The 12396-nt window shown below is 50.7% G+C and overlaps 1 protein-coding gene across 2 annotated transcripts in view; it reads right to left on the reverse strand.

The window, feature by feature from the left end:
* The window catches only part of PTPRN2 (protein tyrosine phosphatase receptor type N2), a 705670-nt gene that overhangs the window by 62058 nt on the left and 631216 nt on the right, over nt 1–12396 (reverse strand). For both annotated transcript variants that reach the window (XM_084793869.1, XM_084793868.1), the window contains exon 15: nt 5263–5410. In XM_084793869.1, the coding sequence (XP_084649995.1) occupies nt 5263–5410 (148 nt within the window). The remainder of the gene's footprint in view (nt 1–5262; nt 5411–12396) is intronic.

Below are 12396 nucleotides of genomic sequence, written 5' to 3' on the forward strand. Positions count from 1 at the left end.
CCCAAACTCAGCCTGGTATGAGCTGTCCCCATCTGTAGCCCTCTTGCATTTGTCTCCTGTAGGCCTGGGACATGCCTCTTGTAAGGGACATAGCTCTCTTGCCCCCTGAGCCAGGTAGCAAGGAGCAACCACCGCACACTCAGAGTGATCTGTTCTTTAACTCTCTGGCCCGAGATTTCTGCTGTGTATGGGTCATGGGTACTCTGATGCCATGTGTGGTCTTGACTGGGGCTCCAAGTAGAATTAGCCTGCTTTCCCATGAAAGGGCACCATCAGCCATAATCTTCCAAAGCCTAACCTTATAGCGTCAGTAAGAGTGAGCCAAATGGGGACAGAGACGGGAAAGTGAAGAGGAAGAACAGACAGGGATGGATGACTCCATCGGGAGGCTGTGGGTCATCTGGTCCCTGCAGCTCTGTGGAGGTATGCTGGTCCAGGCACACCTCCTGGGCTAGGGTGCCCTGGAGGGGAGTCAGTTGAGCTTCCTGTGGGTCTACATAACTCTCGGGCGGGCTCCTGTGTAGATGCCTCCTGACTACCTGGTAAGAAAGATTGGACAGTCGGAGGACTGCTTTACTAGAGGCCTATGGGGAGGAAAAGCAGGGCTGTTCCAAAACTAAATTATGAGCCATGACAGTCTCCTGGTTATGACAGAGTAAAACAAATGGCCGATACACAGGATGGGCTATCAGGGACCCTTAAACACGGAGGCTAACTCTAGACTGTGCCATGCCCTTGAAGTTCCTACAGAGACTTCCAGATACCTGCCTTCCTAAATCTGAGACCGTGATTGCCAGGATGTTCACAAAGGTGGCTAAACAGTGCTACGTTCATACAGTTGGGCTCTGCTCCAGATAACAGCATCTTTTCACAGGCGGACTATAGCGTGGACACTGTGAGCCAAGGGGTGGCCTTGGAAGGGACCTGTCCTGTTGGCCCTCCACTAGGCTGTCCAGGCCCCAGAACTGGGAGAGAAAAGGCTGTTGCCATGTATTTCAGTCATCAGCTGTTACCGAGCCCTAGGGAGCCAATGAGGTCACATGACATTAGCGATGTCATTACCTCATGATGTCACAGCAGCAGGGTTGCAGCTATGGATAACAAGGCCCTTATTTTTAGATGTGGGCTAATGTATTTTGCCATCATAAAGTCTAAAATAGACCTCCACATTTGGCCCAGAATAAAGTTCCCAGGGAACCACACAACTATGCTAAGTGGGCATGGCTGAGTCCAGAGCCAGGTTGTGTGTGACTGCCAAGTGGTTCCAACGGGGGCCTTAAAATGGCATTGGGAGGTTTGGGGCACCGTGCCAAGCATTGTAAGGAGAGTCCTGGGAAATAGCATGGGAGTCAGGATGGGCCAGTTCTGTCTGCCGTTATCTGATGGCGAAGGCCCCTTCCAACCCTGGGCAGCTTATACAGCCATCTTAGCACAAGTTCCCCCACTTGTAGTGAGGGCAGCACCAAGACTAGCTCTGTTGTCACCAGGAATACAAGGGGAACGCCTGGCTAGCTTTGGCTGCACACTGGTTGTAGGTACTTAGACAAGCTCAGGCTACAGCTGCCAGGGTCTGGGAGCAGTTTGTATTGTGGGACCACAGGCACAGGCTCAGCAACCAGGAGTCTCCCAGAGGGAGGACACTAGATGGATCCCAGCCAGCCCAGAGGGAGGAAGGTGAATGCTGCTGTGTTGATGATGTGAGAAACGTTATAAGAGAGTAGGCAGTAAAATCAAGAGAGGAGGTGGTGCATTATGCCATGCAGGGGGAGCATCTCAGGTTTAACCAGGTTCCCTCTGGTAGAGAAAAGACCTATGGTTCCTCTGCTGTAACTGACTAGCCATGGATGAGTGGGCAGGGCTGGCATCCTGGGGAAGACAGACAACCTCAGATTCTGATGGCAACCTGGAAGTGATCCAGGATGGGCACATGAGCATGGCCACAGGAGTATGGCCACAGAAGTATGGCCATAGGAGCATCCCACATGAGCATGGCCACATAAGCGAACATGGCCACATGAGCGAACATGGCCACATGAGCATGGCCACAGGAGCGAACATGGCCACATGAGCATGGCCACAGGAGCATGGCCACATGAGCACGGCCACAGGAGTATGGCCACATGAGCACGGCCACAGGAGTATGGCCACATGAGCACGGCCACATGAGCATGGCCACATGAGTGAACATGGCCACATGAGCATGGCCACATGAGCACGGCCACAGGAGTATGGCCACATGAGCATGGCCACAGGAGCTTGCCCACAGGAGCATGGCCATAGGAGTCCACACAAGTGTGTGTGTGTGTGTGTGTGTGTGTGTGTGTGTGTGTGTGTGTGTGTGTGTGTTCTCTATGTGAGAAAGCTGAGATTGAGCAGGGAGCCCATGGGAGGAGGGCCCTCCAGGAGAGGACCAAGCTGGCCTCACATCACATCAGCTCACCCCTAGGTCAGCAGGTGAGGATGCTTCTCAGCACTGCACAAGCATGAGGCAGGAGGTCACTCTGCTCCAGACTGTATCACATACCTGTGACTCAACTCTGTGTCCTTGCTGGTTTTGTTCCAAGAAGTAAGTATTCTTGCTATGGCCTCGGAATATCTCTCTGTCTCTGTCTTTCTCTCTTTCCTCATAATTCAGAGACAAAATGTTCCTTCCATTTGTTTAAAGTGATATGCTAAAGCAGCATTATATTTCTGTTGCCAACTTTAAAAGCAGACAACAAACTATTGCATAATTCTTTGCAACTATTCACAGAACTGGCACACGCCTATGGGTCCCTTAAAGTTCCAAAAGAGCGCCACTAGACACAGTCATGTACTGCCCAGGTGCCTTGTGGGTGTGGGCGTGGCTTCTTTGAGAATCTGATGGCAACAGCGAGAGTCTGATCTGTGTGGAACCCCATCATTGGCACCCCTACTTGTGATCTGCTATACACATGCTGGACTGCCTTGGTGGGGCTTTGAGAGAGCCACACCAGCAAAGGGGCAGTGGGTAGGGAGGGTGGGTGGGGCTCTTCTGGACAGAGTGGTAAGACAGCCTTGTGCAAGCGAGAGTGGTGAGACAGGAAGATTGACAGGAAGGGGTAGGTAAGGGTGTGGACTGGAAGGCTGCAGGGGGGGGGGAGCTGGAAGGCCTAAAGGAAGGTAAGGGGTGAAAGAGACCTGAGAGTGGCATAGCAAGGAGACAAAGAAACACGTTCAGAGCGAAGGATGGTTCTGTTCTATGCCTAGACACCAAAGTATGCAATCCTCGTCCTGTCACTCACCCTCCTGATGGGGAGGCGGGGCTATGAGCATGTGCCTTCATAAACAGGGTGACATGGAAAAAGATACTTCTCAGCACCCTTTCACTCTGTGGCAGGGCCAGTCCCTCTAGTGAGAGAAAGCAAAGCAGGGCAAAAGAGGAGGGGTTCCCCAGACGCTGGGCAGAGGTCAGCAAGCCACAGCTGGAGGATACTGCTTGGGAGGGAGAAAGATGGGGAAATTAGAAGAGGGCCTTGGGGGCCTGGAGAGTTGACAGGCCAGTCTCTAGTGCTCATGACTGAGGTTCCTATAGCTGGAGGAAGAGCTGATTTCCTTAGCGACCCTGACCTCTGAGAAGCTCACACTGGCTCTTCACAGCCAGTGCAGCTGAGAGCTGAGAGGCGGAGTCCTATTGGACTTCCGGCATCAGCACCAGAAGTTGGCACCGATCATGTTCCAGGCCCATCTGGAAGCATTTCTCTCTCTGCCTTATTCTGGTGTGGACAGGCAGGGCGGAATATCTGTTTGTCACAGAGGCCAAAAGGCCCTGGTCCTGCCCACAGATGCCACCATGGTGCCAACTGCTGGCCTGTGCCAGGCTCTTGTGGGAGGGCATGTTCTAAGGAGCAGACTTCAAATTTGAGCCCAGGCAGGTGCCTTTACGCCATTTCCCTCCACACCTCACCTCTGCCCCCCCACCTACCCTAGCCATCCTAACTCCATCCACTACAGGGACAGCAGCTTGGTACTCAGGCATCTCAACACCGTCAACAGTCTCTGACATGCTGGTGTTTAATAAAGCCTGGCTGTCCATTGGACATGTTTCATTTTGGTTTCCTTCCGGATATAAAGCCTGTAAGTTACGGCGGTTTCTGATCATAGCTGTCTACGGAGAACACGTTCGGACCCCCGCGAAAGCAGAAAGTGGAATATCAGCTTCTCTCGGGCAAATGTCGACACGTAGGAGGGTGACCCAGATTCTGAAGGCTTGCTGCTCCGCATGACTTTAGCACATAGCTTCTGGCCTTGAAACTCGGGGAAACTCCTACATTTATTCTAAGGAGAAGCCACGGTGGTCTGACTGGACGGGATGCTAAGGTGTTCTGCTGTTTGGGTGAGAGTCCCTGGATGCTCCTGGCCTGGAGCCTGCAAAGCCCTGGTGGGGCTCAGTGACAAGGCATGCTCTACCATCTTAGCGTGGGTCCTCATCCTGTATGCTCTCAACACTGGGCTAGCAGAGCTCATTTTATTACTTCTGAAATAGGAACAAGTACCTTTTGCCTTGAGGTGGAAGAATGGCTGAGTTTTTCACATGCATCTACCGTCCTTCAACGGACCGATGTTTACTGAGTGTCCATTTATATGGCCGGCTTTGGTCACTGAGGCCTTCCTTGCATGGGTTCATATGTTAGTCAAGGTCCAACATTTCCCTAGGACCTGTGGATACCCATGGCCAGTGAAGTGGAAGAGGCCCAGGTGCTGTGTACAGACCCCGTTCCTACACCAGGGTTCCGTAGCTCGCATGCCCACCTAGTATATCTTGCCTACACCATAGGAAACCGAGTCCTTCCCCATTGCAGTGGCTCCAGGACAACAGAGACACCCAGCTGGAGTGAAGCCATCAACGTCTGTGGCAATATTGTACCAGTAACAGCAGCGACCACTGTTAATGCTGAGCTGGGATACACCACGCTGTGTTAATCACCATGCCCATTCCCCCATGGTTCCACATGCTCTCAGACCTAGGGTCTCATAGGTTTCCTATGCTAGAGCCAACAGTCGGTTCCACTGTGGTTCCTGTGACCCCCCCAACTGGCATTCTTGGGGCTCTACCAAAGAGGGAGACAGGACAGCCGTCAGGGGGAGACAAGGCACCAATCTTCAGTAGGGGCTCAGGTCTACAGACAGAGATGGAGAAGAGCTGAGGGGCTCTGCAGACCGTGATGGTGGACAGAGTAAATCACAGCCAGGTGTCCCTTCCCCTCCTCTCCCCATGCTATGTCACCCAGGCTAGGTACATACATGTCAGCACCGCCAGGGAACGGTTCTTGGATGCATTTTCCTCCCTCTGGGCCACGAGCGAGCTGTTGGGCTCCGCTTGGTAGGCGCACAGCGCCTCCCACTCCTTCTCCAGCCGGTTCTTGTTCTTCAGATGGTCTTCCATGTAGGCCTGAAAGGGACACACAAAGTTAGGGGCCAGGCACGGTGGCGCACGCCTGTAACCCCAGCACTCAGGAGGCAGAGGCAGGTGGATCGCTGTGAGTTCAAGGCCAGCCTGGTCTACAAAGTGAGTCCAGGACAGCCAAGGCTACACAGAGAAACCCTGTCTCAAAACAAAACAAAACAAAACAAAAAAACCAAAAAAAAAAAAAAAAAAAAAAAAAAACCAAACCAAACAAACAAAGCATGGGATCTGGGACTGGGCCATGCTACCTCTGGGAAGCACCAAGCACAGCACTTATTCCAGTTTTTGTTTTGGGCTCAAGGTGTGTGTGTGTGTGTGTGTGTGTGTGTGTGTGTGTGTGTGTGTGATTTCCCCACCTGGGGATGGAGCTTCAGCCCTGAGACTGGAGTTGTGAAGTGCACTTGAGCAAGGGTAGCAGAGACAGGTAGCTCCCTGCTAGGCTACCTTTAGCCAGCCAGACAAAACTAGAAAGAAAATGTGTCCAACTGGTGAAAAGGGTCAGCTATAGGGGTGCAGTGTTTACCTGCAGTGGGCAGGGGCAGACATAGGACGCAGAGGCCAGGTCAGCATGGTGGCTGTACTGAGGAGCAAGGAGAACTGGCTCAAAGGAGGAGCAGGATAAGGAGGCATCCACACGTCTAACTAGAGACATGCGGGAGCCACGGGAAGCTCACGAGGAAGGGCAGCTGGGGTCCCCGAGAACAGCCCTCCTCATATCAAGGAAGAGAAAGGCGCGAGTCAGATGAAGCTACAGGAGAAAACAGTGGTGCATCCTTAGCACGCAAGACTAGACATAGCTACCAAGGAACCTGGGGCAGAGGTGCATCTCTCTGAGGGGCACCCTGTCTGGTAAGTCTCCATTGTCTCCCCTTCCTCAGAGGACCATTGGTTCTTCATCAGTAATCACTGGAGTTATTTACCAAAGAGGAGGAGGAGGAGGAGGAGGAGGAGGAGCAAGAGGAGGAGGAGGAGGAGGAGCAAGAGGAGGAGAAGGAGGAGGAGAAGAAGAGGAAGAGGAAGAGGAAGAAGAAGAAGAAGAAGAAGAAGAAGAAGAAGAAGAAGAAGAAGAAGAAGAAGAAGAAGAAGAAGCAGAAGCAGCGAGTGAGCTGCTCAAACCCCACTTTGTACCCAGACAGGGTCCCCGATGGAAAAGCCTCTGGGTGGAGCTGAACCGGAAGCACAGCCTTCACAGGTGCTGCGGACAGAAGAGAGAACCCTCAGCTTTCTCAGGGGCTCAGGGAGGGAAAGACACCTTTTCTGCTGACCCCAGGGGGTGTCGCTTAGTGCACACAGATTCCTATTTAATGAGGAGCTACAGTGTCCTCAGGCCATGCTACCAGCCGAATGGGCACAGACACGGTACAAGTGGAAACATGTTTGTCATGTGTAGGCATCTCAGGAGGACTGGCTCCTTGTGGGTCAGTCTAGAGCCAGGGAACTCAGACCCACTGCTGTGGGCCTGCCTCTTGTTCTCTCACGGGGCTCTACGCAGAACTTATTTTTTTTAAATCAGAGTTGGAACTTTGCTTAGCCATTTGCACCTGGAGCTACTAAGACCTGTGCTGAAATCGAACGTCTCTGGAATGAACCGAAACACAAACCAGAGGAAGGAGAGCTTGATCCTGGGTTCTTTCAGGCTGTTCTCCCAGAACCTGCCGGCGAGCATGCATTACTACCGGGGCCTTATATAAAGGTCTCTGACCACTTCCTGCCACCCAGACACTGTGTGGCTCACACAGCTCACCAACCCACTCACTACAGAAATGTGAGCTTTAACAAGATGCTTGGATGGCCAAACCCAGCTGAGTCGTGATCTCTGCAGGATGCAGTGGTCCTTTTCCTCCACAGTGTTGTCCAGTTTACCTCAGCCTTTGTCTCCTCCTCCCATCCATCTTCCCTTCCCCTTTCTTTTCTTTCTCACTAGGCAAGTGCTCTACCACTGAGCTGTATCTCCAGCCCTATTTATGGGGTTCCAATCTGCTCCATGCCGTATGTAGACATAGGTTTTGAAGTGTGTCTACACATAGGGGAAAAAAAGATGTGGACATATGCGCATGCCTGCACACACATGGCCTCTTAGCATAAGTAGCCAGCCACGGGCTCACACCCTTCCTACTACTTCTACTGATTGCTTCCATGCACACCTTCCACTCACTGACCCCCAAGTGTTGAAAGGTCCAGAACGGTCCTCTCAGCCAATCCTTATGCCGAACACCTACTCTGAGTGACAGGCATGTAGAAGGCAGAGGAGCGCACTTCTGTCCCTGGTGACTCTGGATGGAAGGAACCTCACTCAGCCGTTCCCTGAAGATTTGACAGGAGGCAAACCAGGGTCCCCCTTGAGGTTAGCTGTGCCATCTCGCTATGGGCCTGTGCCCTGGAAGTCAGTGAGCACCAGACACACACACACACACACACACACACACACACACACACACACACCAAAAAACAAACACACAAACAAACACAAAAACTACTCTAGGGGTCTTAAAGACCCTCTGGGCCTACCTGTGAGGTGACAGGCCTGATGGTGGTGGGTGCTGAGGCAGTCTGCACAGAAGGATCCCGATGCAACTGGCTATGCCTTAAATCTCAACAGGCTAATAATCTGTCTACCTTTCCCACTCAATGCTGGACCTCAGGCCCCTCCAGCATGGACCCAGAACCCATGGGATAGAGAGACAAAAAACTGGGCAAAATTAAAAGGGCTCCCATCTAGAGCAGTGGCTCTCAACTTGTGGGCCATGACGCCTTTAGGAATCACATATCAGGTACCCTGCCTCCTGCCTACCCGATATTTACATTATGATTCATCTCAGTAGAAAATTATAGTTATGAAGTAGCAACAAAATAACTTGATGGTTGGGGTCTCTGTGTTAAAGGGTTGCAGCATTAGGAAAGTTGAGGACCACTATCTAGAAAATGGAGCTGCAACCACCCTCCTTGGAGGTAATTGTGACTGGGGAAGCGGCTTGCTGGGAACGAGCTTGCTACAGAAGCACGAGGGGCCTGAGTTTGATCCCGGCGTCCATGGAAAACAGGGCACGGAGGTGTGGACCTATAGCCCTAAAAGCAGGAGGCAAGCAGGGCTTGCTGGGGACTTGCTGGCCAGATCTAGTCTAGAAAAACTGGCAAGGTTCATCCAGAGGCCATGCCTCAACATATAAGGTGGGAAGTAAAGAAGCCCCACACCATCTACACTCACATGTACACACATGCATGCATACCACGCAAATACACACATGAACACATATATGTAAATGTGTACACATGTGCAAATACACGCACATGCAGGAATAGAAATGACCGCTGAGGAACATGAAAGGTATACAATTAATGTGTGAGTATTTCAGAGTATGTACGTGGAGGTCACAGGACAACCTTTGGGAGTCGGCTCTCTCTCCCTCCAGTGTGAGATCCAGGAACTGAACTCAGGTCATCAGGCTTGCATGGCAGGGTCTCTGACCTGCTGAGCCATCTTGCTGGCCCGTCACACTAGCTCCTTAAGACAGACTGACATCTTAGCATGTAGTAACGCTTCCTCGGTTTTGTGAAGTTCTGATTCTGGCAGCACCACTGAGTCACCGCAGGGACTGAGCAGCAGTCGCAGCTGGTGTGTGGGCTTGGCGGCTCAAACCGCTTACCACAGATTAGCAGCAGGATCGCTGTGGCCAGAGGCTGCCCTGGCTCTCCTTTAGAAAACCCATTCCTTTCAGGAAACCCATTATGAGCAGAGGCCTCTTGGTGGCAAAGCAAGGGCTTCTGTGACAGGCCCTGGTCCCAGGTACCATGAGATACACCATGAGAGTCCTGCTCCTGTGAGCCATCAGCCTCACCTGGTGCATACATAACTTCACATGGAGTCATAGTGAGTTCTCAGTTGAGGAACGTCTGCGTTCCTCTGGGCATCAGCTTGGGTGGGGGGAGAAAGGGAAGACGTAGACCTTGACACTGTCATGTTCCTCTCTAGAATTAAATCATTTATGGATGAACTTGTTTATAATGAAACTGAGGTCAGTTCTTCATTATCTCAGCACACGCTGCTCGTCAGACTGTGTCAGGCCCTGTACATCTCCACCTAATCAGCATTGTCCTATAATGAAAGTGACGACAGTCGCACCTCCCTCCCAGCCATACTCTAGGCTGTGGTGGTTTACCTTCATTGTCACCTTGGCTGGATGTAGTCACCGAAGAGGTGTGTCTATGGGAAAGAAAGACTCGCCTTGCGATGGGTGGCACCACCCATGGGCCTGGTTCCAGACTGACAAAAAGGAGGAGGGGAGCTAAGTGATGGCACTCCTGTCTCCTCCATGGTCCTCTGAGATGTGAGCAAGCAGCCCGCACACACTCCGGCCCCTCCAGCTGCCACCCTGGTAGACTGCATCCTCAAACTGTTCACCAAACAAACTTCTCCCCCTTATGTTGCAGTAATAAATATGAAGTCTCTCTTTGTCTTTTGTGGCTTGTGGTAAGAGTGTGTGTGGGAGGCTCGGCCTTTCTAGTGAAATGATACATCTTAATCAATGAACATAAAACCAAGAATTGCCCCATGAGTTCCGCCCTGCGACCTCCTCTTTCAGGGGGAGCAATAAGAAGCCAGAGACACTGAGCAGTGCCCTCACAGCAGGCAGCTTCTGGCTGCCAGCACAAAGAGCTGGCAATCCGACCATATTTACACTTACTCTGTAGTGGGAACTTAGCTCTGAGTGTTTAAAAAGGTCATTTAAACACCTTGTTTGTTGGTTGGTTGGTTTTTCAAGACAGGGTTTCCCTGTGTGGCCTGGGAGCTATAAATGCAGGTATGAGGACTGGGTGGGTGGTGGGAGACGTTTTGGTTTTAGTGTGTGTGTACATGTTCACGTGTGAGTGTGCATGCATGTGGAGGGTTAGAGTCCAGGGTCTCCGTTAGTCACTGTCCACTCTAGTTTTTTAGACAGTCTCTCCTCACTGAATCTCGAGCTCACTAATCCAGCTAGATGGGGTGGCCAGTGAGATCCAGGGATCCTCCTGTATCCAGCACATGGACCACTGGTACATGCCCCCTTGCCTGGCTTTTATGTGGCTGCTGGCATTCAAACTCTGTTCCCCATGCTCACCTGGCAAGCTGTTCGCCTACATCATCTCCCTAATCCCAGGGGGTTTTATTGTAAATTTTTGGTTACATAAGTAATGCATAAAGAAATGAATAGAAACATAGACAGAATGAAACAAAACATACACAGACGCAAACACCAAAGAAACTGTAAGTCTGATAAACTCTCTTCTTCCTGGTACCTGGGGTGGGGGCAGGCTTGGGGTCTTGTTTGATTTCATTTTTGTTTTTTGGTTTTGTTTTCTTTAGTGTTGACGGATATAGTTTAGACTTTGAACACTCACAACATTATAGAATTTTCCTTTTTAAAATGAAAAGATGCCCATACCAAGTTTGATCTTCCATGCAGGGGAGACCAGATCCTAGAGATCTGAGCGGGGGGTTCCCCCAACCCCCAAAGCTTATACCTGGTCTCAGGGCCCACTGCTGACCTTTTCCCTAGCTATGGTTACAGCCTCCTCATAGACTTTGTGTCACTACACCCACTTTCCAGCTCCCTCTTCCCAAATCAGTGTGAGAGTCCCCCCCTTTCCTGGAGGGGACACTTTCCAACACCCCAGTGGGTGCCTGAGTCTGAATCTCACAGGGCTCTCTGTATAGAATGCTACTCCTTAAAATAATCCTATGACAAATTAGCTTTGTAAATTAAGCCCAGTGAGATTTTAACAGCAGCAACTTAGTATTAACAAGTCAGATCTTAGTTGTAACTCTAAAGCTTGATTTCTTTCTTTGAGAAATTTAACCTTTTCACTTAAAGGACATGTTATGGCTTCTTTTGACATGTTCACGTTGTCAGCATCAGTCTTGTGCTCTGGGCTACCACTCAGTAGGATGATGCTTACTTACGAGAACACAACACCATGGTACTGTGGCAGCTGATTTGATATTAAGAAGGCAGCTAACAGGTGGGCAGCATGTCCACAGAGGACACACTGCACATGAGTGGGGTTTGCCCAGGGTGGAGTGGGAAGGCTGGCGATCTCATCACAGTACTCAGAAGGGCATGCATTTAAAACTTACCAGTGACTTGATTTCTATGTCATATTCTCAGGCCACAGATGACTGCAGGTAGCTAACACTTAGAACATTATGATAGGCAGATTTGGGCCCAGGGGTCCTGCTCAAACTAAGGCACCAGCCAAGGACAATACAGGCGGTAAATCTTAAACCCCTACCCAGATCTAGCCAATGGACAGAACATTCTCCACAGTAGAGTGGACAGTGGGATATGACTTTCTCACATACTCTGGTGCCTCACCTTTGACCATGTCCCCTGGAGGGGGAGACCTGGTGGCACTCAGAGGAAGGACAGCAGGTTACCAAGAAGAGACTTGATACCCTATGAACATATACAGGGGGAGGTAATCCCCCTCAGGAACAGTCATAGAGGAGGGGAATAAGGGGAAAATGGGAGGGAGGGAAGAATGGGAGGATACAAGGGATGGGATAACCATTGAGATGTAACAAGAATAAATTAATAAAGGAGGAAAAAAAAAAGAGAGAGTGGATCTGGGCTGTCCATGATATTTCTGTAAAGTGTAATCTGGTTTTTTTTTTTTTTTAAATCATCAAGGGTGGGTTAACACTGTCTGTTGATCAACCTCCCCTTCTCCAGCTTGGTGATTTCCATCCCATCAGACCACAGCTCTGACTCTCTTCCCTGTGATCTGTTTCTGTGCTGTAAAGGATCCATGCAGAGATGGAGGCCAGCTCCAAAAACAGAAAACAAAAAACAAAAAAACAAAACCAAAATCAAAACAGTTCTGCATTCTCCAGTCTGACTGGGACCTGCCATCAGCCCCTGCCATAGCATCCCTTACTGTCCGTACTGGCTAATTCTATATCAACTTGACGAAAGCTAGAGTCGTAAGAGGAGGGA

This window comes from Acomys minous, assembly GCF_964271855.1.
Source record: "Acomys minous genome assembly, chromosome: 8".
In the NCBI taxonomy this organism is placed as follows: domain Eukaryota; kingdom Metazoa; phylum Chordata; class Mammalia; order Rodentia; family Muridae; genus Acomys; species Acomys minous.